This window comes from Mauremys reevesii, linkage group 19 (genome assembly GCF_016161935.1).
Source record: "Mauremys reevesii isolate NIE-2019 linkage group 19, ASM1616193v1, whole genome shotgun sequence".
Classification (NCBI taxonomy): Eukaryota; Metazoa; Chordata; order Testudines; family Geoemydidae; genus Mauremys; species Mauremys reevesii.
Window position 1 is genome coordinate 6,301,106 of NC_052641.1, and position 27,628 is coordinate 6,328,733.

At 52.1% G+C, this 27,628-nt stretch overlaps 1 protein-coding gene across 1 annotated transcript in view; it reads left to right on the top strand.

Annotated features, from left to right (window-relative positions):
• Positions 1–27,628, top strand: part of NPDC1 (neural proliferation, differentiation and control 1) — a 117,541-nt gene that overhangs the window by 59,532 nt on the left and 30,381 nt on the right. Inside the window, exon 2 of the mRNA XM_039507121.1 lies at positions 17,791–17,934. Within this exon, the coding sequence (XP_039363055.1) occupies positions 17,791–17,934 (144 nt within the window). The remainder of the gene's footprint in view (positions 1–17,790; positions 17,935–27,628) is intronic.

Sequence of the window (27,628 nt, forward strand, 5' to 3'; positions counted from 1 at the left end):
AACTGGGTGAAATTGTGTGGTCTGTTCAAACTGTGTTACGTGACTTCACAATAGTCATCCTCCTTTTATTTGGATTTATTCCCAGGATCCCCGTGGTGACTGTGCTCTCTCCTCTCCCCACATCTCAAAAATATGGTGATTCCTGCACCGTTCTTGCTAATCAAAATGGAATGTGGGTTCCCACTGAGACTTTCGGTTTAATAAAACCGTTCTCTGCTGGACATAGTCAAATATAGTAAATTAGCTCTTCTGAAGTTTCACGGGTGGTGATTGACACTCCCGAAATTGTAATTGCCCTGCTAACGGCCAATTAATGAATTGTAAAGTCAAATGTAATCGGATAATGTGGGTTTTAAATAACAATTGATTAAACATTGAAAATGTAATTAGATCAATAAGTCTCTCCATCCTCGCTGGATGGAGCCGTGCAGCAGTTGTCCAGCTGCTTTAACATAGGTAATTGGTTGTCTTGTATCTCAGTGAAATGCCCGGCTTGATTTGCAGGGCTGCCTGATACCTGCAGAGCAGGTGAGCTGCATTCTTTGCTTTGCTCACAGGTGTCCCTAGTGGAAATTTACTAGGATGCTGAAAGTCTCCAGGCCAGATGTAGAGAATTAAGACAATATAGGCACAATCTTCCCCTTGTTGTTTTTTTTCCAATGCAGCAGTTCTCAACCAGGGGCCCAAGGCCCCCAGGTGGGGCCATGAGCAGGTTTCAGGGGATCTGCCAAGCAGGGCCAATGTTAGACTCACGGGGGCCCAGGGCAGAAACCTGAAGCCCAACCACCCAGGGCTGAAGACGAAGCCTGAGCGACTTAGCTTTGTGGGGTCCTCTGTGGCATGGGGTCCTGGGCAGTAGCTCTGCTTGCTACCCCCTAACACCAGCCCTGCCTTTTATATGCAGAAAAACAGATGTTGTGGCACAGGGGGGCCATGGAGTTTTTATAGCATATGTTGGGGGGGGGAGGGAGATCTCAGAAAGACAAATGTTAAGGGCCCCTGACTTAGTGGAAATCTTTCTGCTTAGATACCCCCCCCCCCAACACACAGGAGGCTAGTGTGGAAACTGCACAGATCCTTTAAAAAATATTAAATCTGGCAGCCAATTCTCATTCAGTTTCAATCCCCCTTTAATATCCTGCCAGCTAATGCTTTAAATAATCCATTTCATTTCCCAAAGTCTCGCTGGCACCCTGTGCAGGCCTTCCCAGGGCTGAGACTCACGCAGCCAACTTCTCCAGGGCTGAGTGGATAGTGCACTGGATCAGGACTTGGGCGATCTGAATTTGATCACTCTGCTGGGCGACCCTGGGCGAGTCACTCCCCTCTCTGTGCCTCTGTTTCCCCATCTGTAAAATGGGGACAGTAATAACTGACTTCCTTTGTAAAGCTCTTTGAGATCTCTTGATGAAAAGTGTTAGGTAAGAGCTAGGGATTATCATCACCACACAGATGCTGAGGGTTAGCAGAACAGCTGTGCGGCACGGGGGGGAAGCTTTGGGGGTGGTGGAGCATGCGGTCATTTCCCCTCTGGATGCTCTACAGGGAGTTAGAGCAGGTTTCTAGTCCTGGCTCCATCACTGACTTGCCTGAGCAAAGCTCTTCTCACAGCTCAGTTTCCCCATCTGTAAAATGGGGGGATTGTTGTTCATAATGTATGAGGTGTATTTCCGTAGCCCCTAAAAGCCCCAGCTAGAGGCCAGGACCCCATCGCGCTAGGTGCTGTACAAACAGAGCCAAAAGACTAGCTCTAATGATACTTGCCCTCTTGCGTAAAATCCTTTGACGTCAATGGATGTAAAGAGCTAATTCGGGGCACAAAACAAGGTTTAGTTTTTTATAACCATGAGCAGCTCCTTTTATTTTACTACTGGAAAAAAAAGCTTTTATGCTGTCTATTTCTGGCAGCCCCCTTCGTAAACACGATCACCTCTCGGAGATGAGCTGCGGAATATCATGTCAGGCAAAAAGCTTTTAACGTGCCTTAATGCCGCCCGTATCTCCGAGCACGCAGCCGCCGAGTCTGGAGACTTTCCCTGCTAAATCATTCACGTTTGTTTTCATAAACACAAATAATTCCTCCCGCTAAATTCTTAATGCCACCCGCCTCCACTGGAGGTGGAAGTAGGCTCCAAGCTGCTCTCAGGGGTGGGTGTTAATGGGAAGCCAGAGAAATTAATTTAAATTGCCAACATTTCGACCAGCGTTTCTTGGCTGTTTGTTTTATTTTTTTCCTAAGAGTAGCAGCATTTGCAGAAATCCAGCTCCTGCTCTGTGACAAGTGCTGGATGAGGCAGTTGATGGAGTGTGTGTTTTGTGACTGATTTATTTCTCCCTCCTACCACATCCTTCTATTTCTGTGAAAACAGAGTTTTCGTGAAAACTGTGCGCACGAGCCCCAATGCCCGGCCTTTCTGTTGCATGATGCACTGATTTCTGCACCACCTAGGCAGCAGTTCTCTGTAGTCTGTGGATTGCTAGTGATCCGGGCCTGGTCACGTGGCATGAGCTTTCTTCCTCCTTTTCCACCTGTTCAGTTGTATCAGACGAATCTAAAATGCATCTTGCTCCATTTCTTACTCTTCGGTGTCAACTGTTGCTGTAGCTGGCCCAGGGATGTCACGGGATCATGAATGGGAGGGCAGGCATCTCTGGGAAAGTCTCTCTCAAGCTGCGATCCGTGTTATGGAGAGATGGGAGAATCCCTGTGGTAAGGAATCGATAGGCAGGGTAGCAATGCTGGTAGCTGCCATAGTCAGCAGACTTGTATCGGTATAATAACGTTGCTGAAGGGTGTGAAGAATCTACACTCCTCAGCGACATTGTCTACACCAGGGATTAGGTTGGTATAACTGTGTTATGTCGGTGAGAGAGCTACATAGCTGCTGCCTCTCGCAGAATGTCTCCCATGCATGTCAGAGCATCTTCACTTAAGCACTGCGGCAGCGCAGCTGCGGTGACGCAGAGTGCGGGCAGGTCTGCGCTTAAAACTATCTGGTGGAGGAATGAATTGTGTCAGCGGCCAGACGGCACTGTCAGTTTCACAGCAGATGACCGCGGCTTATAAAACTTGATCAAAATGAGGCTTCACAGGGAGTTGGCTCCAGTTTGGCCAAGGACACTGGGCCTAACCACCTGCCTCCAGCCAGAAATTTTGCAGCATCTCTAAGGGCCACAAACATTCAAAACCTCGCAGAGTCCCCGAACACCCAGTGGCGGGTGCTTGTTCACTGCTGACTTGGAGAACTGAATGGTGTCTCCTGAATCGCCAACATCTCTCCCAGCTTCTGTCCCTGAACCAGCCAGGCGCTACCCTGCTTGGCCTCTGAGCAGATAGGAGAGCCCAGCTCGAGGTGAAACAATTGCAGGCTCCATTCTCCTTCCAAGCGACCTGTCTGCTGAGTGCTCCTGCATAGGCCAGGTTTGAAGCAGGGCTCGTTTTCCTCTTGACTGGCTCATTCAGAGGGTTGCTGGATGTAATTCCAGGGAGGGAGGATTAGGGCAGAGTCTTTGGATTTACCATACAGGTGGCCCCACCCATCTGGTTAATAGGGGATGCTTGGCATGCGGCTGTCTGCATGTTTCTTTGCATGCCGTGTTGTAGCTGTGTCAGTCCCAGGATATTAGAGACGCAAGGCGGGTGAGGGAATATCTTTCATTGGACCAACTTCTGTTGGTGAGAGAGATGAGCTTTCCCAGACCTGAAGACAAGCTCTGGGTTTCCTCGAAAGCTCGTCTCTTTCGCCAACAGAATTTGGTCCAATGAAAGATATGACCTCACCCTCCTTGTTTCTCCAATGTTTAAGTCAGCAAGGCACTGCGCACTCAGAGCCCTTCTGGTCCAGAAGCTGGAAGCCTGGATTCTTTCCTCGCTGCCTCAGACCCTTCTGAATCTACAGCTACTCCCTTTGCAATCAGTTTGTATCCACACACGCTGCTGACCGTGGTAGCTAATCGTGTTTTGCCTCGGCCCAGGTCCTAGGCTGGCACCTGGTGGGTTTCATAGAACAGGCTCCAAATGCCGTTGTTTTGCATGAAGACAGGACCCTCTGTGGAAGAGGCTCCCTTCCCAGCTCTCAGGTGGGCCTAGAGCAGTATCTGCAGCAGTGCACCCTGGGCAGAGACTCTGCATTCACGGCCTCTGGCGTTCTCCCCCTGCTGAGACACTGGGATGAGCTGCCCTGCTTTTCCCACGATGCACTGGTACACGCTTGATTAGTCAGCGGGGTCAGTGCAGTTGACACGTGGTCGTGCGGTGAAAGAAAGCTGCAGCCTGGACACCGGACCAGAGGAGAGTGTTGGCAAGTGGCCTTCCAAGCAGAGCTGTAGCATAGATGGGGCCAGCAAAGACTATCCTCACCCTTGTTAGAACCGTCCCTGGACGCGTCTCTCCGGCCGAGCTTGAGGACGCGGGATGCCCTGACAATGCTGCAGGTGCGTAGCCCTCTGGCGGGGAAAGCTGAGAGCTGGGTGCATTGGGGACAATGGAATCAGCTTTCTGTGTGAGTAATGAGACGACCCGAAGGGAGCCAAACAGCTTGGCTTAGCATGTGTGAGCGTTCCGACACCTGTGCAGAGGGGCTGGGAATCCCCTTGCACTTTTGAAACTGTTGCTTGTTGTTTGCTGTCTGCAAAACGCTTTCCCTCTGAAGGTGATGCTGGCTGCGTAGCCGCGCCGTGTTTCTGTGGCTGTGATTTGAGATCCTTGTTACCGAAGAGAAAGGCCTAGATTGCACTACAGGACACATTCGTCTCCTTTTCCGGCTGCTCGTCAGCCTACCAGAAGGGTCCCCCTAGGGCCGTTCCAGGGACGGGGGAACTGCTCCAGAAGGCAGGTCCTGTCGGGAAGCAGGGGTGCTGCAAGGCTTGCTGGTTGGAGAATGGGCTCTATTCCATGGAAAACTTAGACTGCCAGGCGAACAATCCAAAACTGAACACTTCTATTCAGTGCAGTGCTTCATGGGAGTCCTAGTTCAGGTGCCTCAGGCCCCATTCCCTTCCATGGGCCAGGCTCCCTAGCTGGACTACATCGTCCATGATGCATCGTGGGCTCCCTTCTTGTTGAGCTGGCACAGTGCATCATGGGAGGTGTAGTCCAGGTAAGAAACTCGGCCCATATGAGACTGGAGGCATGAGGCACCTGAACTACGACTCCCATGAAACACTGCAGCAGAATCTCTGAATAGAAATATTTTTGATTTTTTTTTAATACTTATTTTGTTGTTTCTGGGTGTTTAAACTCTTTGCTTTCCACGAAAGTTTGGTTTTTCAGCAGACACTTCTGCAGAAAATGTCAAAAGAAGCAAGATTTTTCCATCCCCAAAAACCAAAAACAAAGTTTCAACCAGCCCATGTTTCCAGCTCTTAATCTGTCTCTCAAATCCTGCCTGGAGTATCCAGTGAGCTGATTTTAGATGATGGTAAAAGAGCCCTGTTCCCTGCCATGCTAAACCATTGTCTCATCCTTACTAGGCATTGTATGACGCAGACTATTTCTGCCACTAGTTTTTCTCTGGCTCTTTCCATATTTTATATGGCTGTGTGGGAGTCTGACGCGGAAGAAGCTGCACTGTTTGCAGTACTGATGTTTTGTCTGCACGTGGATTACATTTTTAAATAGAGTATTCTCCTGTTGCTTCCTGCCCTTTATTTTAAGCCTGTTGTTGCTGTCTTTCTTTTAATAAGCAAATTATCAGGCTCCGGAAGCAGCGGTGACTTCGTTTTCACCCTCCTAATGCTCTTAAACTCTTTGCATTAAGCGCTTCAGCCTTTCTCTAGCTGCGGCGTGCAGAATAATATTATGAGCAAATCACATCAGATTACTTCTGCAGGCTCTATATGGGGCTTTGGCAGAGTCTAGCTGTGTCTCTAATGGGGCCTAATTGGCAGACATTGAGAAAACACGCCTGCGGAGTAAACGCTTCCAAGAAATGTGGCCCTGCTTTGTCTCTGAGCAAGGCCCAAAATTCATTGCTCGTGGCACCCCCTGCTGGCTGCCTCGGAGGAATGGCAATTGACTCAGTTGCAAACTCTTCCTCTTCCTTTGTGGCAGGCTGCATGTTCTACTGGGATCAGGGGAGTGCTGGAAATCGATGAGCCAACGAATGAAAGCCTTGCTGCCTCCTCAGTATGAGGCAAAGCTGCTGGCTCGTTGCCCCTTCAGTCTCAAATGAGGAAAGGCTCAAAGTGAAGTGGGAATATTCCACCCAGGAACAGTTCTCCTCTGGGGCCTGTCAGCACAGAGCTTGTACAGCTGTTACTGGGCCAGGATCCGAGGTGGGGCTGTACGCTGCAGTCATTGGTAAAACAGCCCAGAGTTCCTATCCGTGTGCCTTTCGGATGCACCCTTCACTGTAGTTTATAACGCTCCACGCACATAATTAAGCCGTTTCTAATGAATATCGATAGTTAAGCTCTGGTTATAGCGCTTGTTGTAAGATGGATCGCTTGTGGTATTGTCTTCCAGGAGACACTGGACTGCTGCTCCACTATGGGTTGTGGGGTTTCTGGGACTTTGTGATCAAAACCAGACAAGAATTGGGGTCCTCCTTGTTTCTGGTGGCATGGAGTGCCACGGGCTGGGGACCACCCCGAGAACCCCCTGCCCCAGGAGTCTCACCTCTGGGACTAGTAAGCTGGAATTCAGCGTCACAAAGCGCGTGTCATGTAGTGCCCCGTAAAGGAATAAGTGAGACCATGGCAATGAACTGCCGGTGCAGCAGCTGTCCTGAACTTGCAAAAGCTCTCCACAGCCGTGTTCACGAATTCTGCCAGGCTGGGTGTAGGCAAACTGAGGCGCGAGCCAGAAAAAAATATTCCAAATGCTTGTCCGTGTGTGGAAGAGAACCACTCCCTGAGGCTGGCCGTGTTCTCTAGTGACTGTAGAACACAGTAGGTTTCAGGGGTTGAGGCTAGAACATTCTCTTCAAGGCCTCAAGTCTGTTCTCTCCCAAGGGGGGTAACATTTCCAAAGGGCTTGTGCTGCTTTCGTGGTAACAAGCAAACCCATGTGAGCATCTCCTGTGACCGATGTGGGCTGGGAGCTCACCTTGTGTTAAGAGCATGTGACTGTAACCCCAAGGAACAGGCCCAGCAGCCCCTGGAACCATTGCTGTCCTTGTTCTGATGCGGATCTCAATAACGAGTATCTCTAATCTGCAGTGACATCCCACACCAAGCCCCATCTGCTGTTTTAAAACCCTAAAATACTTTTTCCAGCCTATAGAATGGCACCTCAAGGCCAGGCAGCCTGGTCATCTCTCAGGCTAAGCCAGGTCATGCTGGTCAGTGCTTGGTTGAATCCCTCCTGCCCGCCAAGGAAAAAACTGTGGGTGCTGCACAAAGTGGTGATGGTTAGTCACTAGGGGGCAGTTGTGACGTTCCCCTGGTGTTATCCAGACTGGTGATCTGCTCGGTCACTCCAATCCTTGGCTCTGGGAACCAGCCTGACCCTGCTCCGCTGTGAGAACCCCCACTCTTGGGCTGTTCACACACAGCCTCTGGCATGTAACCTGCTCCTAGCTACTTGCAAGCGAATGACACTAGCCAATATCTCTGGTCCCAGACACAACTCTAGGAACCTCCCATCTTGCAGTGTCCAGTTATGCCCGCTGGACACTGCAAGCTTATATTAGTTTGTCAATTTAACAAAGAAATTGATATGTCCCAGGCTTGTTATCCCAAGGGGAATCTCTGACACACTTCAAACGCGCTGCTTCAGGTAGAATAAACAAACAGATTTATTAACTATAAAGATAGATGTTAAGTGGTTATAAGTCAAAGCACAAGAAGTCAGATTTGGTCAAATAAAATAAAAGCAAAACGCATTCTAAGCTGATCTTAACACTTTCAGTGCCCTTGCAAATTTAGATGCTTCTCACCCCAGGCTGGCTGGTTGCCCTTTAGCCAGGCTCTCCCCTTTGATCAGCACTTCAGTCACTTGGTGGTGATGTCTATAGATGGAAGTGGAAGAGAAAGGAGGAGCCTGGCAAACGTCTCTCCCTTTTATCATGTTCTTTTTTCCCTCTTGGCTTTGCGCCCCCCCCCCTTCAGAGTCAAGTGAGCATTATCTCATTGTAGTCCCGGACTGACCAAAGGAAGGGGGGCGACTCACTGGAGAGTCCAACAGATCCTTTGCTGCCTAGGCCAGTGTCCTTTGCTCTTGTGAGGCTGGGCTGAGTTTGTCCCATACGTGCCCTGATGAGGTGTGAACTGCCCCTCTGCTCTTGGAGAGTTTTTGCCTGGGCTTGTTTTAAGCCATGAGGACACATTTTCAGCCTCATAACTATATACGTGAAATTACAGCCTATAATATTACTATAACAACAATTACTATAACAACAATGCTCAGTGCACCATGAGCTTTCCGAAGACACCCGACATGACAACCTTTGCACTGGATATCACACAATCATATTAGAAGGATGAACATGGGGGTGTAGGGTGTTCCCCCGAGGTACAGACCGTCACAGCACTCATCACTTGGGATCAGTATTTAACCAATGGCCCAACCAGGGGCTAGGGGTGCTGTGCTGCTGGAGCGATTGGGGGGGAGGGCAGATGAAAATTGACATTGAAGGTGGGGCTTGCAGAAGTAAGGGGGAATCAGTGCAATTTCTGGGCCAAATTGTGTTCTGCTTCCACAAATTCCCTCCACCGTCCCATTTGGATACAATATTCTTCACCCTCGGTACTACACTGTGGTGGGAGATTGCTGTGTCCCACTCTAGAGGTGGCTGCATTGTGTTGGTGGAAGGGACTGTGATGATAAGGAGGGGTGTGTGTGTGTGTGTAGGGGTGTGTGTGTGTGTGGTTCATCTCAGTGTTTAGGGTTTGGTTACCAGGAATAAAAATACTACTTGAACTGTTAGAAGGCTTGGTTTGGTATTTTGAAATACTACAGTGTGATGACTAGGAGTCCCTGGAGCTCAGCGCTGTCCCTCCTCTGTCCCTTATCGTTCCTCCTGGCTATTTAAATAAGAGCCTGTATATAGTAGGAAGAGGGGCTCCCACTAGAGGGCAATTCCCTGATGGATCGGCACAAGCCCTTTTTACGATGCAGTGATCAGACATACCTGCCTCTTCCCTGTAAACATGCCCTGGCTTTAGTCACAGGGAGACCGGGAACTGTGTAATAGTCACCTAGCTAGAATCAGAGAACAGATTAGGTCACTTCTTCTCCTTATTAAATTGTTCTTTAGGTACGTGTGTGTGTGTGTGTGTGTGTGTGTGTGTGGTGTCGGGCTCAGGTTCTCCTGTTCCTGGCAGACTCTCGAGTACATGAGGATAGCGTGGCAAGCATCGCCGTTCAGCGGCGCTCAGCACACCCTGCCCTCGCTGGATTAGGAAGCTCTGAGACCTCCTCCCCGAAAGGAGGAAGATCTGCTCTGTGCCCCATGTGTGTGATCAGCGGTGCCGTTAGGGCATGACCTTCCCACGACAATGGAATGTCCCAGCCTGCCTGCCAGCTGGCCAGGGTTACCCAGCGAGCGGTGTGAGGGGACCATACCAGTGCTGCTGGGGAACGCTGGCTATCTGGACATGAATTGTCACCTCATTTCAAGCTGGCTGGTGGGTGCTGAGTAACCTCCGTGGGTTTCCAGAGACTGGTGTCTTTGCCTGCTGTTGCTGCAGCTGGGCACAATCTGGACTCTGGCAGCAGACGTGGCTATTGATCAGTCGACTCTCCTAGTCACTTTGCTGACCGTGCAGAAGACAGTCTCCACCAGAGAACGTAACGTTTTGCGTGTTGCCGAGCAGGAGAAGGTGTGTGCCAGGGCGTTCCTGCTGTCGGCTCGCAGGCCTCTCCCGCTGCAAGCCGAGCAGAAATGTCGGGTGTTACTGGGTTTGGGGGCTGCGTCAACATTCCCCCCTTGTTAGTCCTTGTTACCATGAAATAAACAGTCACGGGTTGCGAGTTCAGTGGGGAGGTGGGCGCTGCTTTGTGGAGGTTCATTCCAGGGGTGAAAGAATTTCCCCAGCATGATTGAAGGGTTAGTGTCGCCTGTCAACAACTGAACTCCTGAAAGCCCTTTCTCGCACCAGCATAAACCGGGATGTGCTGGGCTGATGCCTGGTCCCTCGTGTCCTGGGCTGGAAGGGCTATCGATGCAGCTTGGAGGTGGTTTAGCTATCCCAGTAGAAAGGACCTTTAGCCCAGGATACTTGTGTCCACACTAGGAGGGGTTGTACCACATTCACTATACCAGAATAGTTAAAGCAGGAGGCCTTGTGTGTATAGGCAAGTCCTTGTCAATGGGAATTAGGCTCCTAAGTGTCCGTCACTTTGGAAAATGGGACTTATTCCTAAATCACTAAAGCACTTCTGAAAATTTTTCTCCAGGCCTCTGAAGGATTGAAGACCCCACCCAAGATCTAAGCTACTCAGGTTCTCACCTGTACTAAGGGCTGGCCTCCAAGGGGAAATAGCCTGGAATAGCTCCCTGTGTGAACAGTCCTAGTTCACATTAAGAGGCCTTTGTGCGATTTTTAGCTTAATCCACTTTGGATTTTCACACTCTGCTTTAGTTTACAATAACTAGCATGTCCAGGCGAACCCTTAGGTGTATTTTTCCATACTTAGCCCTTGCCTACATAGAGAAGGTTTTTTGGTATAATCGGAGATGTGAATTTAAACCAATCTGGTTACCCAGGTTTCGCCCTTGTGTGGACACACTCTTCTAGGCTAAAGAGACTTGTACCAGTTCAGCTCATGTTGCTCAGGGAGGGGTTTAGGCTAAACCAAAAAGGCCTCTCGTACCCCAGAATGAGCATGTCCACACGGGGGCTTCGCAGTCCAGCACCACCTGTGTCACTGGTCGTGCACTCTCCACCTTTCTGCCACCTTTTCAGTTTTCTTTCCAATCCTCTCCCTAATGTTTCATTTGACTCCCTGCCCCTTTGCTCCTGATTGGCAGCTGTTTAAACGGGCCACAAATCCCCAATGACCTAGGAATTGCCAGGGCAGATCACATCTGAGGTCCCTCGAGCCCCGTATCCCATCTCTGGCAGTGGCTGGCACCAGGTGCTCCAGCAGGAGGCGCAAAAAAAATCCTGGACAACCGGCCCCCTTGAGGACGTTTGCCTATGAGTTCGTGGCTGTTTCTGTCCCTTGTGTTTGATGTCCCTGGAAGTTCAGGCTGAATGGTCAACCCATGCTGCTCAAGCAGATTATGTGGTGCCCAGTGCTGCTCTGTATATCACGGAGGAGCTGACCCGTCCTACATAGGAGGAGAGAGGCACTGGGCTGGCTTTCAGTGCTGACTCTCTGATCCTCTCCAGGTCTCAGGGAGGAGCCCAGCACTGAGGGGAGATCGGGCCGATGCTGAAAGCAGAGACTCCTCATCTAATTTCAGGAGAAATGGAAAACAGCACCAGCTCGTGCCCGTCAAACTGCCCTGAGCTGCAAAGTTACAGGAGTGCATTTAAATGGGTGAGGGAGTGACATCATCCGGGAGAATAGCAAGGCACTGCTGAAGCCAGGGGTTAGGGGACTAGCCTGGGATTCAAGCGACGAGATACAATTCCCTGCTCTGCCACAGGCATTCTGGGTGGCCTTGGGCAAGTCTCTTAGTGCCTCTGTGCCTCCGTTTCCCATCTGTACAATGGGGGTAACAGCCCTCCCCTGCCACATGAGGGGAGAGAGGCTGAATGCATGAGAGTGAGGTGCTGAATCCTCGCTGCTGCCTCAAATACTGACGCTGACCCTGTGCTTAGGGGTGTGATTGCAGTGGAATTGAGAGTGGGGGATCTGACCTGTGCTCCAGGCCCACTTCCTCGGTGCCAGGCTGAGCTCTGTTCATGGCAGCACAGCTGCTCCACGTCTGGGTTTGTCATGGAGAATCTCCAGAGGTGACTCCCTTCTCTGTCACCGTGCCCTCCAAGCTCAGGGAGGAGGGCTGGTGCCCTTGCAGCATGCATGGTGGGGTCTGTCTCTGCGCTGGCTCAGGTAAACGCTTTGGCTTTCATGGACCATGAGAACAAGGATTGAATTTCAAAGGAGATGATAATCATAGCCCCAGTCGCCTGCCTGCGGGTGGGATGGGGCAGTGCTCTGTGCTGTTGGTAAGTGCGTTGAGAAGAAATGGGCAGAGGAGGGACGGGACGGGACGGCTGCGGAGTTGGTATTTGGTAATGGAACTACTAGGTTGTCAGCTCTTTGGGGCACGGACTGTCTGTGTTTGTACAGCACCAAGCACAGAGGGGCTGTGGTCTGGCTTGAGGCTGCTAGGCATGACTGCCATACACACCAATATTAGGTCACTTGTCCAGGGGTGACCAACGGGCAAGGAGTTGCCAGAGACTCTGTCGGGGGTTCCGAGTAGCCCCTGACACTGCAGCAAGCGGCTGGCTGGCTGATTTCCAGTGGATACGTGTCTCCATCGTACAGACCATCAGCACAGCCTACCCAAGCCGTTTAGGAAGTGCCCCTCACAGGCCAGGAACCTGGAGTCACCCCTAGCGGTGGCCCATCCCGGTCCTGGGGCAGGGGCACACAGGATGGGAAGGTGGGCGAGTGGCACCTGGTATAAGGTGAATGCAATCCCCAGAGAGGCCTTGGCCCAGGCTGTCCTTGCCTGGCATCAAGGGCGCTGGGGAGGGGGTGTGTGTGAAGAGGGTTTTCTCTACCTCCCTCCGCTGGCTAGAAACTGAAGCCAGAGCTCTGATGGGAAAGAGCCCCCGGGAAGCAGCTGCTGTTTGTTCACAGCCTGGTTTCTGTTGACTTTGTGCTGTTTATGACTAAAGGACACACCACGGTGCCCAGCTGGTACGTGTCTGTCGCTGGCGGCCAGAGAGCAGGGACAGGCTGTGCAGCAGCTGAGCAGCCAGGCTGGTCTGATTCCCCCAGCTTGGACAGTCCAGGGGCATGTCTCTCCCCCCCCCCCGTCCCCAGCCCTGCATCACACCCTCATCCCTCCACCCTGCTTCCCTCGGTGACGCTGGGCCCCATCCATCGCCCTGGGAGCCTTTGTCATGTGCCAGGGGCTGGAGGACTGCAGTGCTAGCCAGCGTCTCTGTGGGCGTGAGAGGGGAGCCTGTTACCCGCGCAATATTTTCTATGACTCGCACACTCTCTAGGAGCACCCACCCTTACCCCATTCCTAGGGCTCAGGTGTAACCTTACTCTCTAGGGCTTACCCTGTTCCTAGGGCTCAGGTGTAACCCTGTTAATTCAGGCACCCCCCCTTACCCTCCCACGGGCTCAGGCAGAACCTTACGCTGCGGGTTTACGGGGTCTTTTACCAGTGAAAGAGCCTTGCACAGTAATATCCTTAACCTCTATTTATTAACAATCCCCCAAACAGACTGCACGTGCTAAGCAGGCAATGTTCACCACTCCCAATAAGGCAGATGAATTTTTTTTGATGGCCAGTCAGGATCAGGTTGTCTGGGGGACTCCAGCTTCTGCACGGGGTGGCTGGCAGGATGCTGAGGTCTGGGAGTTCTGGTCTTGGGTTATGTCCTGGAATTGGTTCTCAAGAAATTCCTTCTGGACCCCAGTTTATGTAGTGGAGCTTGAGTCCTGCTTAGCTGCACCTTAACCAGCCATTTTACTAAATCATTTTCTAACCAATCCTAACATACTGTAAGACTGTTCTTTAACCAATCATATCCCACCACCTTCATTGATTTACACCTAGCAAAATTACCTATGCAACAAACCGAAACAATCAAAGAACCAGACAGATAAATAGAGAAATGGGGATCCTACAGGCAAACCAATAGAAGTATAGATTTTACAACACAACGGCTGAGAAGTGATTTCTTGCCAGACAGAGGTTTTTTTAAAGAGACAGCTCTTAAGATGGTGATCTGGTGGTGGTGGTACTGTTAGGACAGGAGCCTTCTTAACAGCCCAATATTACAATGTTTTAATGTCATTTAGATGGAGTGTGAGGATGTGACTTTCTGCTTCTTAGCTCATGGCTGCTGCTTTCTTAATCTGGCCACAGACAAAGGCCTCAGACTTGACAATATGGCTACAGGAAAAGGCCTTGTCCTTCCAAGCCGGTGTGCTGCTGAGCAGCCCCCAAGCACTCCCTTTCCATTCACCCCTGCTGCGGCAGCCTGCTCACCTGGAGCAGCTCCGTGCTGTGTGCACGGGCGCTTGGTTCCAGCTGCCTTGCCCACCCCTGCCAGGAGGCGTCTCTCCAGGTGTCAGTGTGCCGCGCTAGCCCCCACAAAGCAGGCAAAGCACAGCCTGGAAGCATGGCCTGTTGTCCCACCCATAAATTACATGGGAGATCAGTCGGTGCCCGTGGGGTAGGGAGAAGAGGCTCTTCAGGAGGTCCGAGAGGAAGCAGCGCAGCAGTCTGTATTTATGTGAAAGAAAAACAACCTGAGTCCACTGTCCAGGTCTGGTGCTAGAATGTCACGCCCGTGTGATGGTGACTGCGTAATGCAGGGCAGCTGATCTGTGCGCCCAGCCTTGGCATCCAAAAGCAGGTTGGTGACAGGAGCGTCTCTGCAGCAGCACTGCTCCTCGCGAGCCATGGGCTCTCTGTTCCAGTTCAGCACCTCCGAGCGGAGCTGGTCAGCAAATGGCATTTCCATCCCATGGGGGCTCTGACACTTCAGAATTCCCTTTTGTCACGAACTGGGATGAAAATTCAAACTTTTCATATTGACTCTGAAATGGAAATTGTGGAATATTTTGTTTCTGAAACATCCATATTGGAATGTTTTGTTTCAGTAATGTCAAGGCATTCTAACCTAGTACAATATAGTAAATCGATATAGAATGGTAAATATATATATTAATAGAATACAATTACATTTTAAACTTTTTTTTAAATAGTCCAAGTGAAATAAGATCGCAATGAACTATTCCATTTTGATGCACGTTGTTCTGAAATTGGTCCAGTTTCTTTGAAATCAACATGTTCACTTGCATCCGACGAAGTGGGTATTCACCCACGAAAGCTCATGCTCTAAAACATCTGTTAGTCTATAAGGTAACACAGGATTCTTTGATGTTTTTACATGTTCCCATGAAATGTTTCGATTTCAAAACAGCATTTTCCAGTGGGAAAAACTGTTCCATCCAAAAATGTTGACCTGCTCTACCTAGGAGAATAGGAACTGCCAGACTGGATCAGACCTGCCGGCCATCTAACCTACTGTCCCGTCTCCGGCAGGGGTCAGATGCTTCAGGGGAAGGGGCAGAAACCCTGGTAATGGGTGATTTTATAGACTAATCTGCCCATGGGTCAAGTTTCACCCTCCCCTCAGCAGTTAGTGGTGGGCTTATGGCTGAAGCAAGAGAATTTTAAACCCTCTTTCTTTTATTCTCTTTTTTCAAAATTTTCCCCCTTCTTTCCTTAATGGATCTTCTCATTATCCATGTCATTGTGAAACCTGCCTGTGAGACTGGAACGCCAGGAGAAATGTTCTTATTGGCCGACACAGTAGGGAGCCCTTACATTTGGTCAATCCTTGATGCTGAGAGGCACAAAAAGACCAGTTTCTCTTTTCTTTTTTTAATTCACTTTTGGGGGATGTTGCTTTTCCTTTACACTCGTTGCAGAAGCATTGGCAATAAAAATGCCCCTGCTGTGACTTTGTGCCCAAAGGCCCCCCCCTGCCCAGCCCCGCCCCAGGAAAGCAGTCCCCCCAGGTGGTGCTGGCTAGCTCTGAGCTGTAGCAGCACTGCAATTTCTCAGCTCTGGTTGTCTGATCCGCAGCCGGGAATCCGGAGGGCGAGTTGATGGTTAGTCACTGACGTTTAGCAGCATCATAGTGTTGGGTTTGAGGTTTTTTATGAGGCTCAATAAAAGCAGACATTGCTCCAGCTGACGAAGGAATAGACGTTGTGCTTGGCTTTTATTTAAGCCACGGGCTGCTGCCATGCGAGTCTTGCAACTTTATCTTAGGCCAATAACAAGGGGCGTTACTAATTACCAAGGCACGCAGCCCCCATGTTGGCTTAATATTGATCTTTAACGACCTCTGCAGCATGCTCCGTGAGCACAGGGCCGGCTCCAGGCACCAGTGTAGCAAGCAGGTGCCTGGGGCGGCCAATGAAGAGAGGGGTGGCACGTGCGGCCGTTCAGCAGCAATTCTGCGGCGGGGCTGTCACTCCCTCTCGGAGCGAAGGACCTGCCACCGAATTGCTGCTGTAGAAGAAGCGGCGGTAGAGCTGCCGCCGATTGTAAATGTGGCTTTTTTTTTTTTTGGCTGCTTGGGGCGGCAAAAATGCTAGAGCCGGCCCTGCGTGAGCATGACTGGCATGTGACCCTCGCTTGTCGCCAGCCCAAGGACTGTAGTGCGTCGTGATCCTGTCGCCATCCGCTGAGTCCTGCACTCTTGAACGGCCGCCCTTGCTGTGTGGATGCCCTCCTGGACATAGGCAGGGGGCGCTGGCAGGCACAGGGCAGGGTAGCTGGCAGGAGCTCCCTGGTGCGCTGGCAGGCAGGCAGCTTATATGGGCTCGAGGGGAAATGGATTAATTAAGGCGGGCTGGGGAAGGGGGGAGTGGGGAGGAGGAACTCCGGTTGCTCCTGGAGATGGCTTGGGTAAGCAGCACTCTGCTACCCCGCTGGGCCGGGATGGTGAGAGCTCCCCCTGCTGGTTGCCTCCCTTAATCCCCAGGATGGTACTGGATGTATCCAGGAGCTAAAAACCCAATAGTCTGTTCCCTGACCCTGGCCTCTACATGTGACTCACCTCCCCCAGGAGAGAGACTTAGCTGAGTCGTGAGAGGGTAAAATCGGTGGGTGCGGTTTCCCTGAGGAGACTCCTTCAGAGGGGGCTCTCTGGCGTGGTCACAGAGAGCTCAGTGATGGGGCAGACCAGCGTGCCGTGTGTTAGTCCGACGTCACATGCAACCTGGGCCGGGCTGGGAAGTCGCATTAACTCGGAGGACTTCAGCACCGTTAAGTTAGGGAGAAAAGCCAGTTGGGCAGGAGGCTTTTGCTGCGCTCTCTGGGCTGGTTCAAGCCGTGAGGTAATTTACAAGGAACAGCTGGTCTGGTGGCCTTGGAGAGTCTGTCCGCACCTGACTCAGGGTGAGACGCGGGGGCGAGGTGCCCTAGGCTCGTCGTCTCCTTAGCTGTTAAACTGCCCTGAGCGGATCATAAGGCTGCACAGCCTGACTAAGCTGTTCGCTACAGCAGCTAGTAAGTGGTAAGCTATAGCAGAAAGCTCTGCTAGAGACGGGTCCAGAGCTCAGCGACGCTCTCTGTGAGCTTACGGGTGAATGCAGAGCTGCAGAACAGGATGGAGTCCCTATTGGGTATGCTCTTCATAGCACTCATCAGTGTGGCCTCTGAGCTTAGCCTCACAACCTCTGTCATTGTCCCCATATTGCCCATGGGGAAGCCTGGGTGACCTGGCCCTGACCACAGATCTTGCAGAACCCAGATCTCCTGATCCCAGGCCTGCGTCTTACCCACAAAACTGCTAGATGTTCCATTGGTCCATGTTGGCTGAGTAAAAGCCTTAATCCCGTTCCTCTCTGGATTAGGCCACAACATTGTTCCACTTTGGCCAGCATGGGGGGGTTAGGGCTTGACAGCACCAGCCAAGCTGCTCTCCCTCCCCATCTCTGTTGTAGCGCAGGCTGAACTTGTGGCTAGCGATTCTCCCGCAGTGGCTCGGATGTGTTTTGCACAGGCAGATACTTACAGTCCGGCTGTAGCTAGGATTCTGTTTCTCATTTCTAGCAATGACCGTAACATCTCCATGTTGTTGTTCCACAGGGTAAGGATGGACACAGCTGTTTTACCCCATACACGGTGCATCTTGTGAAACTCATTCTCACTTGGATCTCTTCTCTCTTCCTTTTCCTAGAGGAGTCCTGTCCACGGAGCTTGGACTGCACGCTGCAGAGAAGGGAGTTCTGCCCCCCTGGTTCCCATGCCTGCGGCCCTTGCCTCCCGCAGTTTGTGGAAGATGAACACGGAAGATGCGTCCAGAGGAAGTGGTCCTCCACTGGTATGTGTGTGCGTTCAGCAATGGGCCTTCCTGCCGGCTCCGTGTAACCCTTAGTCTGCACTCCGCTCTCGCCCCCGACTGTAAAATTCTCCAAGTTGCCTTGAAAGCAGGGATTTTTATGGGCTTAATTGTGAATTAAAGTGTATTGCAGAGGGGACGTACCATGCAGGCATTGGCAATGAAGTAGGATCTCTCCCCTGCTGCATTAGTGCTCCAGCACATGGTAGACAGCTGGCTAAATTCTGCTCTCCGTTACAAAGTGCAGATGACGCCCCTGAAATATCAGGGGCCGCGCAGCTCAGCTCTGAATCGCCACCTCTCATGCTGCATTACTTAGCAAAGAAACCTAATTCAGTGCTTCGCTGGATGCGTGAGAGAACAGGAGGTGTCCGGTAAATGGCAAGGCCCTGTTTGTCCCTGATTGGGCGCGGTAGCTGGGAACGGAAGTAGTCTGCCAGTCATAACTAGACGCATCAGTAATGGGAATGTATTCGTGGCAGTGGAAATTAGCCTTCAGCATCACAGAGCCTGGTCACTCTGGCTAGAGCTCTGGCCTGTGTTACGCAGAAGGTCCCACTAGATGATCACAGTGGTTGAGCCCTGAGCTCAGAGCAGAGCCCTGAGCACCATGGGTTGGAGTTGGACACCCCCTCCTCCCACCCACCCCCAGGTTTGAACGACATCCGCAGCCAGCTGGGGGAACTCAGCACCGCTGCTTTAGAACCCCGAAGGCACAATTTCCTGTAGCAGCTGGTGGGTACAAGAATGGAGGTGCAAGCGCCTAGTGATGACAGAACAGTGCCGGAGGGGTGTTCTGCTGCTCCCCTTTGTAGGTTTCCTTCATCAGCTGTCACTTAATGTATTGTGCATGAGGCCCTCCTTAGCTCCAGTGGCAGGCAGGTATTGCATGCACACCGAGCTGCTCTTCGTGGCGATCTCTGTGCTGCCAGAGCTTGAGGTTTGAGCAGGGAATATTGGGAGCGGGACATTTTCTCCTCCTCCTCCCCTGACTGAGGCTGCTTTGCCGATCCCTGCAGCCATCAGCAAAGTTACAAGAGGTACGTTTGCTTTACTCTTGCCCGGTTGCTCAGCACAAGCTCTCAGCCTGCATGATCCCTAGGCGGGGTTTCCTGTGTGGAAATGGACCTGTCCCTTGCAGAGCTCAGTCTGTTTGTTATGGGATTAGCATTTGAACGCTGTCTCATTCCGTTTTGTATCCAATTGGCTTTAAAAGCTGAGCTATAGCTGACAGGATCTTTTAAAAATATATTCCTGGAGGTGTCACCTGGAGCCTGTTCTTTTGCCTTCATGCTTCCCCAAGAGGAGGCTTCTGGACGATTTCAGGCTGTGGCTACCTAGCCTCTGCAGACATGGCACTTCTACGCCCTAAAGCCTCCCGATTGTCGTCTCTCGAGCATAGACAATTGCTACAGCAACAGAAGGGGTTTCTCCATCACTGTACTAAATCCACCTCTCGAGAATTCTTCCGCCCACCTGCCCGTGTCTATGACAGGCTGGGTCCACTGGCTGACCAGACTGCGTCACAAAGGGCACAACATTTTTCGCAGCCCTGAGCGATGTAGGTGGGCACACTAGGGTCAGGAGTGGCAAAAGCGGCGTACAAGTGGGGGGTCACCGGTGCCCAAACCATAGCCCCGCCCCGAGGCCCCTCCCTCTGAGGCCCGCTCTTGCCCCGCCCCCCTCCCCAAGGCCCCACCCCTGTGCCGCCTCTTCCCGCCAAGACCCCGCCCTCCTCTTGCTCCTCTCCGCCTCCTCCCCCTGTTGCTCGCCTTTACGGCCCCCGACCATGGCATAGTCACTGGTTCGTACCATCATCCAGCTCCATTTTCTGCCTCCTTGAATGTCCTCCCCCCCAGGGCAATGCTGTTCCCCAGCTCTTGCAGTGGTTGGCTCTCAAGGTTATTGGCCCTGTCTCCCTGCTTTGCTTTCTCATCCCTCTCGGATTCATTTCGCACACTGATTGTTGACCCTTCTGGGAAGCCGAGTGATGGCATCGCATCCTGACGACACAGGACCCTGAGCTCTTCGTCTTTGCCCAGCATCCTGCCTGTGCCACTTTAAAACAGCCCGGTATATTATCCTGGCTAATTGTTATTGGGCTCTTATCAAACGCCTCCAGGGCCCATTAATGCAGTGCCTCTGGGGACCTGCGTGCAGCCAGCCTGTGTTTACTGTCAGTGTCCTGGGCGCAGAGAGGAGCATTGACGTCAGTTCTGTAATTAGATGGTGGGACCTGGCGGGCTTGGGGCACTGCTGAGCCCGCCGAGAAGGAACTGCAGGGAAGGTGAGTAATGCAGGGCAATGGCAAATGAGCCTGATGGACAGCAAGCAGGGGAGGTGGTGATGCATCGCCAAGCCCTCAAGCAAAGATTGAGTGTGAGGGAGGTTAACGATGTTGGGAAGGGAAGCGGATGGAAGTGTGACCCGGCAGTGTGCATCGATGTCTGCTGAAGAGAGGAGGGGATCTACGGTCTCCCTTATAGGTTCAGGGTTTGAGCTGGGTGAAATATGGCATTGTGCTTCGCGCCCTGGGCCGGTGGAATCCAGTAACAAATTCTTAATTCTCCATGTGCTGCAGAATTATCCATTGGAAAGGTGTCGGGGTGTGTTGTCCAATGGACGCTGGCAGTTTTGGCAGCTGGTAACTGAATGTGCTATCTAGGCGTGCTCTGGATGGATTCCCCTGCATTGCCTACCATGACGTGGGGTAGTGACCTGCCCCTTAATGCCTGGGATATCTGCAGGCCAGACTTGCTTATGGTGAGAATCAACCAAGCCAGGTATGGGCGATGCCAATGGGGCAGCACAGGTGCTGCTGGGGTCAGAACCAGGCGAGTTGGGTTTACAGCTGGTCAGCGAAGGTCCATCTCTCCTTGCACACGCTGTGTCAGGCTTTATGGTTTGATTGGAACCCCATGCCTGAAAGCTGGCTGGCAAAACCAGAAGAGCTTTTCAGGCCAGGAGATTTTTGATTTTTCTCCCCAGGTCGGTTTGAGTTGGAGACACTCTCAGGAACAGTGTGTGTCTTTAGACCAGACTCACTTGGTTCTGCAAGGGTTGCGTTTTGCAGCAGCTGTATCAGGAGGTGGGGGAGGAGAAGGTGCCCTGGGGCAGTGCTGGTGGGTGAGCCCTGCGGAGGCGGATGGATTAGAGGAGGCCTTGCTTTGAGCTGGCCCTAGTCAGTGCGGGAGTGTTCAGCTCTGCTCCGTAAAAGCATCTTATGGGGGTCTCCTCCAGTGCAGAAGAAAGGAACCTACGAGCCGCCACTGCTAACGAAACTTCCCGCGGGTGCGAAAGGAGATGTGAGTTAGCAGCTCGTGTGCATCCCACAGTCCTAACACGAGCCCGGCCCAGCTCCTCCACCTGAGCTGGGCCGGCTCGGTTAGATCTAAGTTTAAAAGCCTGGCTGTCGAGATGAGCCAGAGCGGAAAGATCCCCGTCCGACTCGTGTCTGAACACCCCTTTTGTACAGACTGTGGATCTGTGCTGGGCCTTGTAACAACCAGAGAACACACTTAGGGCTGGGTTGTAATGGTCACGCAGGGACCCCTAGTGGCCAATTAGAGTAATGCATAATTTCCCAGGAAGCAGGAAAAACAATGTGGAGTCCTTGTGGCACCGTAGAGACTAACCAATTTATTTGGGCATAAGCTTTCGGGCATGGAGTGAAAAATATTCAGGTATTACAGCAGGTGTATATATTACAGCACATGAAAAGATGGGAGTTATCTTACCAAGTGTGGGGGTCATTGCTAACGAGGGCAATTCAAATAGGGTGGATGTGACCTATTCCCAACAGTTGAGAAGAAGGGGTGAATATCAACAGAGGGGAAATTAGTTTTTGTAGTGACCCAGCCACTCCCAGTCTTTATTCGGGCCTAATTTGATGGTGTCAAGTTTGCAAATTAATTCCAGTTCTGCAGTTTCTCGTTGGAGTCTGTTTTTGAAGTTTTTTTGTTGAAGAATTGCGACTTTTAGGTCTGTAATTGAGTGACCAGGGAGATTGAAGTGTTCTCCAACTGGTTTTTGAACGTTATAATTCTTGACGTCTGATTTGTGTCCATTTATTCTTTTGCGTAGAGACTGTCCGGTTTGACCAGTGTACGTGGCAGAGGGGCATTGCTGGCACATGATGGCATATATCACATGGGTAGACGTGCAGGTGAACGAGCCCCTGATGGTGTGGCTGAGGTGGTTTCCCAAGCTTCTGAAAGCTCAGTCCCATCCCCGCTACCGGGAAAATGAACCCTCTCATGCCCCAAAATGGTCTTTAAAGGCCTGCACATCTTAATGCACATTCATTCTGCCCCTCCCAGGGCGGGTGCACCCCACGCTCTGGGGAAAGGCTGGCCTGAGGAATTGCAACAACTCTAGCTGTTACCCTGTGCATGGGAGGGCGTGGGACTAGGCTGGCGTAACTACTGGTCTGTGTGGCACAGTTCTCCGTTCTCATTGCTTTAAACCCAGCAAAGACGTGGCATTCTACCATGGCCGCATCTGTGTGGATGGCCGGCTGCCAGGAGAAGAACGACGATCAGTAGATGCAGGTAGGGTATTTAAGAGCAGGTGTGCCAATAAAAGCTGCCCATTTACAGAAGACTAACGATATGTATAAGCTTCTGTAGTACCTGTGTGCAGGTGCATGAGCAGCGTTCGTATGTTTCCAGGATACACTCACTGCTCCTGACATTGATACTCTTGCTATCCAAGAACTGACCCTAGAGGTTTATAGCACCACTCTGCTCAGCAGTAGGGAGTTTTTGGTGCTGAGTTGCCAGCACTTCTGGGTATGTCCGAGCCTGGGTCACTGCGCTTTGCTGATCTGCATGCCCTCTACCTCCCACGAAATAATGGCAGCATCTCCCTCTCTTAGGAATGATCAGCCTCGGGGCAGACAGGAAGGGTCGTGTAGGAGGAACAGGAACTCGAGAAAGAGACCTCATCCTTTCTCCGGCCAGGGCTCTGGACAGTCTAACCAGAAGCAGGCCGTCTGAAGGTGCGTTCGGGGGTGATGCACCAAATCAGAGACTGGATCCTCCCCACTCCAAAGGGCTGTTGGCTCATCTCTCTAGCCCCTCGTCTATGCAGCGCCAGGGGCTGGATGCTACTTGGCTACGCTCAGCCTAAGAACACACCACCCGACTGCACCCGGGGAAAGTCCTGTGAGAGAGGGCCAGTGCAACAAGGCCACCTCCAAGCCCTTGCAAAAATATTTCAGAGCCTTTCCGTGGCAAGCCAATAGCTGCCGTGATCTGTGACGGGCATGAAGGAGTTAAGCAGCTGTTGTTGTCTGGAATCCTCCTAGTTGCTGTGGGTTTAATCGATTGCAAAAGGCTTTAACTGCGTGGTCTGCGCTGCTGGCATTTGGTCTCAGGTCTGGACTGCCGTGTGCAGGGACGGGGCCGTCTCAGCTGTGGAAACTGCTTGTGGTATTAAGCAGCTGAACTGTCTGTTCTCGCTTGTTAGAAGAGCAATAGGAAATGCTCAATGGAATTAAACAGCAACAAATTACAAACCTAAGGTTTTTCTTCTGCTCCATATAATTAACATGTGCTGCTCCCTGCTGTGCAGTGCTGCAGGGCGGAGGGGGGAGGGGGCAAGGTTAGGGAGGCACTGAGACGCTTGCTTGAAGAATGATCATCACAGACCAGCCGAAAGAGCAATGCAGAGTCGGTAATGTTCATGGTTCAGGCCAGAGGTTATTCCTTTGCTTGGGTCAGGAGGAAATTTTCCAGCCTTTTAGCCCTCGCCTATCCCACGGGAAATATTCCGGAGTGAAGAGTTTTCCCCTTTGGGGTTAGTATTCCTGACTTTGGGGGAAATGTATCAAGTGAGAATTCTGTTCTTTGTACCACCCTGCAGATTGTTTCGTAGGCACTTGGGTTTAATGGCGTCATGTGCTGAGCTGGCTCAGGGTTTGCTGGGTAACCGCCAACCCCAAAGCATGGGGTCGCATGAGCCATCCCCTTTCCCCAGCCCTGCTTCTTGGTGCGCAGAAGGCTCTGCGGGCCTTGGGGAAGGGCTGAGTTCTCCCCAGACGCTTTGTCGTTTGCGGCAGAGCTGCCCCCGGGGTGGTTGTGGGAGGGAACGAGAGCTGGGGCGCGGCAGGCAGGAGTCGGGGGGTGAGTTCGCTGTGCCACGTGCTGGTTCTAGCAGTTCTCCAGTCAGACAGGGAGACGGTTCTGTGTGGCAAGTCCCCCTCCGCTCAGTCTGTCTCCACGGGTGAGGCTGCTGTATGTAAAGCGGGGTCCCGGGTTGTAGTACCCCACTGCACTCTGGGGGTGGGAGGAGCAAGACGCCCAGTGACCCTGATTTGGAAAAGTTCCACGGGTCCTTTAACTCCCACCAGCCAAGGGTAAAACAAGCATCTGTTAACTGTCTTCCCCCCCCTCCCCCAACGCACAGCGCAGCAGTCCCGCCCCCACCCCGCCTTGTCTGTTCTGACTCATCCACGAGATGCCAAGACCTGGCATAGGACAGGAGTTCGTCATGGCCATACAGGGAAGGGCAGTAACCATAAAGTACATCTTTATACGCAGCACGTCGCCCTGTGTCATTCAGGATGCCAACACTTGGCTAGAGAGAACTTGCAGTTATTGGCAGCCGCTAGGCAGCAGGTAGTAGCACCTCCTCTCTCTCTCGACCCTCCCTCCCCAAGGAAGGACGGGCCAGTGGTTAAGACAGTAGCCTATGACTTGGGAGACCTGGGTTCAAGTCCCTTCTCTGCTGCAGATTTCCTGTGACCCTGAGTAAATCGTTTAGCTTGCTGTGCCTTCAGTCCTACGTCAGAGGGATGTGGGCAGGAGAAGTACATTCGATTGTGAGGTATCCAGACTCTGGTAATGGGGGTCATGTTAGTACCTTAGAGGGTTCCCCGTAGTAGCTTTACCTTGGAACAGACATTGTCAGCTTTGTGGCTATCCACCAATCCTGACGTGGTGCTGCGTGGCGACATTTGCGTCTCTGCGCTGAGACGTGCCAAGTTTGCATGCGCTCGGGATGGTGCATGGCTGCCTTCCACCAGCCCCGAGCAGTCATCACCTGCCACGGCAGAGGATTCTCGGTGGAGATCAAATGCTCGTGTCCTAGAGGTTTGCTTTTTGGAGTTACAACAACCCAAGCACCTGGGGCAGGCACCGGAATTGCAGTTCTGGGCACAGTGCAGTGGAAACTTTCTCTAGTTGTAACAACGAGGAGTCCTTGTGGCACCTTAGAGACTAACAAATTTATTAGGGCACAAGCTTTCGTGGGCTACAGCCCCACTTCATCAGATGCATGGAGTGAACAATCCATTAGGCAGTATATATGTTACAGCACATGAAAAGATGGGAGTTGCCTTACCAAGTGGGGGGTCAGTGCTAAGGAGACCAGTTCAAACAAGGTAGAAGTGGCCTATTCCCAGCAGTTGACAAGAAGGGGTGAATGTCAACAGAGGGGAAAACTCACAAATCAGCACTACAAAAAGTAGTCTCTGAGCTGCCACAAGGACTCCTCCGTGTTTGCTGTTACAGACTAACCCAGCTACCACTCTGAAACCTTTCTCCAGCTGGTTTACAATGGAACATGGAGAAGGTCTCCATGGCAATTATCTCCTGAGGCACCTCTCTTCTCAGCCTTTCGGGCGTTTTGTTTTTGATCTTAGCTTCAGCAGGGTAATTCTCCAGCCCTCGATTGAAGGATGGAGTCGTGCCTTGAGCTTTGGATTTTATGCAGCATCTTCTAGCCAAGCATCTTAGTGCACTTCAGCAAGTGTTTGGTTGTCTCTCTCTTACATCTGTAGAAACCGAGGCATGGGAAGGTTTGAGCGGCTTGCCCATGGTGACAGTGTTGGAAACAGAACCCAAGACTTCTGGGTCCCTTTAACCATAGGACCATCTCATGCGTTTCCAGAGAGGCCTCATGTGGGATTTGAACTAGGAATTTTTTACACCTGAAGTGGGATTTGCCACTAAGCAAACTGCCTGTGCTCTAACCTTAATGTTCTCAGATGTATTCCACACACTTTAGCTTCACTCGCTGTTGACGCAGGAATAGTCATATCCTGGACCACTTAATGCTTGGGGCTTGTCTTCTTTAACCCAGCATGTGGTGATTCCCTTGTAAATGGGGAGTGTCATCACCTAAATAAAACACGTGTGCTCGGCTGCAATCACAAGAGTCTCTCTGTCCCCTGGTGCGGAGCCAGTAGGAGCTTCCCTTTGAGAGGGGAAAAGGCGCTGATTGGTAGACAGGCCAGAGCGCGAGTGGGCACTGAGGGCATTTTGGCTGCAATAAAAACCCCAGAGGAGTGGGTCTCAAAGCCCCGGTCACTGGGACTCGGGTTCCAGGCTAACAATTGCAGCGTAGGCAGTTGGCCTTGGCTGGAGTCGGGGCTTTGAGAACCTGGGAGGGAGAAGGGTCTCAGAGCCCAGGCTCCAGCCTGAGCCAGAACGCCCACACTGCTGTTTTCAGCCCCACAACCCTGCACCCCATGAGCCGGAGTCAGCTGACCTGGGCCATGCCATGAGGGTCCGTGTACCTTAATAATCACCCCACTGTCTGCAGTGGGGCCCCCGGTCATGGGCTACGGTGGCTCTGGGGAGGCAGCGGGACGACTCGTGCCATGTGCTCTGGTTTCAACGTTGGGGTTTTTGCACGTTGTCCGTAGTACTTCCCCGGCTTGTTTCGCCAGGGTCTTCGGAGTAAGTTTTCAGTAGAGATGCAGCCTGTTCATCTCCGTCACCATAGCAACCCTGCTTTGTGTCTGCGGCTTAGCAAACAGCAGTGAGTGGGTCTGGGGTGGGCTGTGCTGCCCACGGGTTGGGAGCTCCCGGCAGCTGTTTAAATAACAAGTGAATCCCGACCTTCAGTCTCCGCGTTAGTGATGTCAGCAGCGGTTGAGGACGCAGAGCTATGTCAGTGTGTATGTTCCCTGGTGCTGCGTGGGGGGATGCAGTGCCATGGTGTGTGTGGGGGGGGTGGATGCAGTGCCATGGCGGGGGGAATGCAGGTCTGGGTCGGCGTGTGTGGGGGGTAAGATGCAGCACCATGTTGGCATATGCTCTCGGGGGCTGCATGGGGGTCTGTGGATACAGCGGCGTGGGGGCGGATGCAGTGCCGTGTGGCGTAGGTGCAGCACAATGTCCGGGGTGTGTGTGTAGATGCAGCGCCGTGTCGGTCCGGGGAGGAGGGGGCGGATGCCGTGCCCTGTTGCCATACTCTCCCTGGGGCTGCATGGGGACTGCTGTGTCTGCGCTGTATCGGTATGATACAACCTGCCAGGAGAATGCACCTGTGCTGAACTGCCCTCTTCCTGCGACAGCCTGTATTGCCGACCGTTCTTCACTGGGTCACTCAGCCACCTCCAGCCGTCTCTTTGCATCCCCCGGCTCCTAGCCTCCCACATGGGATAGAAGAGAAGAGAAATGGTCCCCCTTCCTCTCCCGCTCACCCTCCACAATCACCGCCCCTATAGCTCTGCACTATCCACTCAGACAAGCGGCCGCTTTACAGGGGCGCAGGGGGTTAGGCCTCTAAATCCCACAGCAAGTTTATGGGATTTGGGCACCGAGCTCCCTGTAGGGCCCTTTTGAGAATCCCAGCCTTTCCCTGTCTCTAGCTGTTCTCCCTTGCCCTGGCAGTCCTAGTCCAGCTGTAAGACTGACTGGTTCCTTTAGAAAGTGTGGAGATCTGG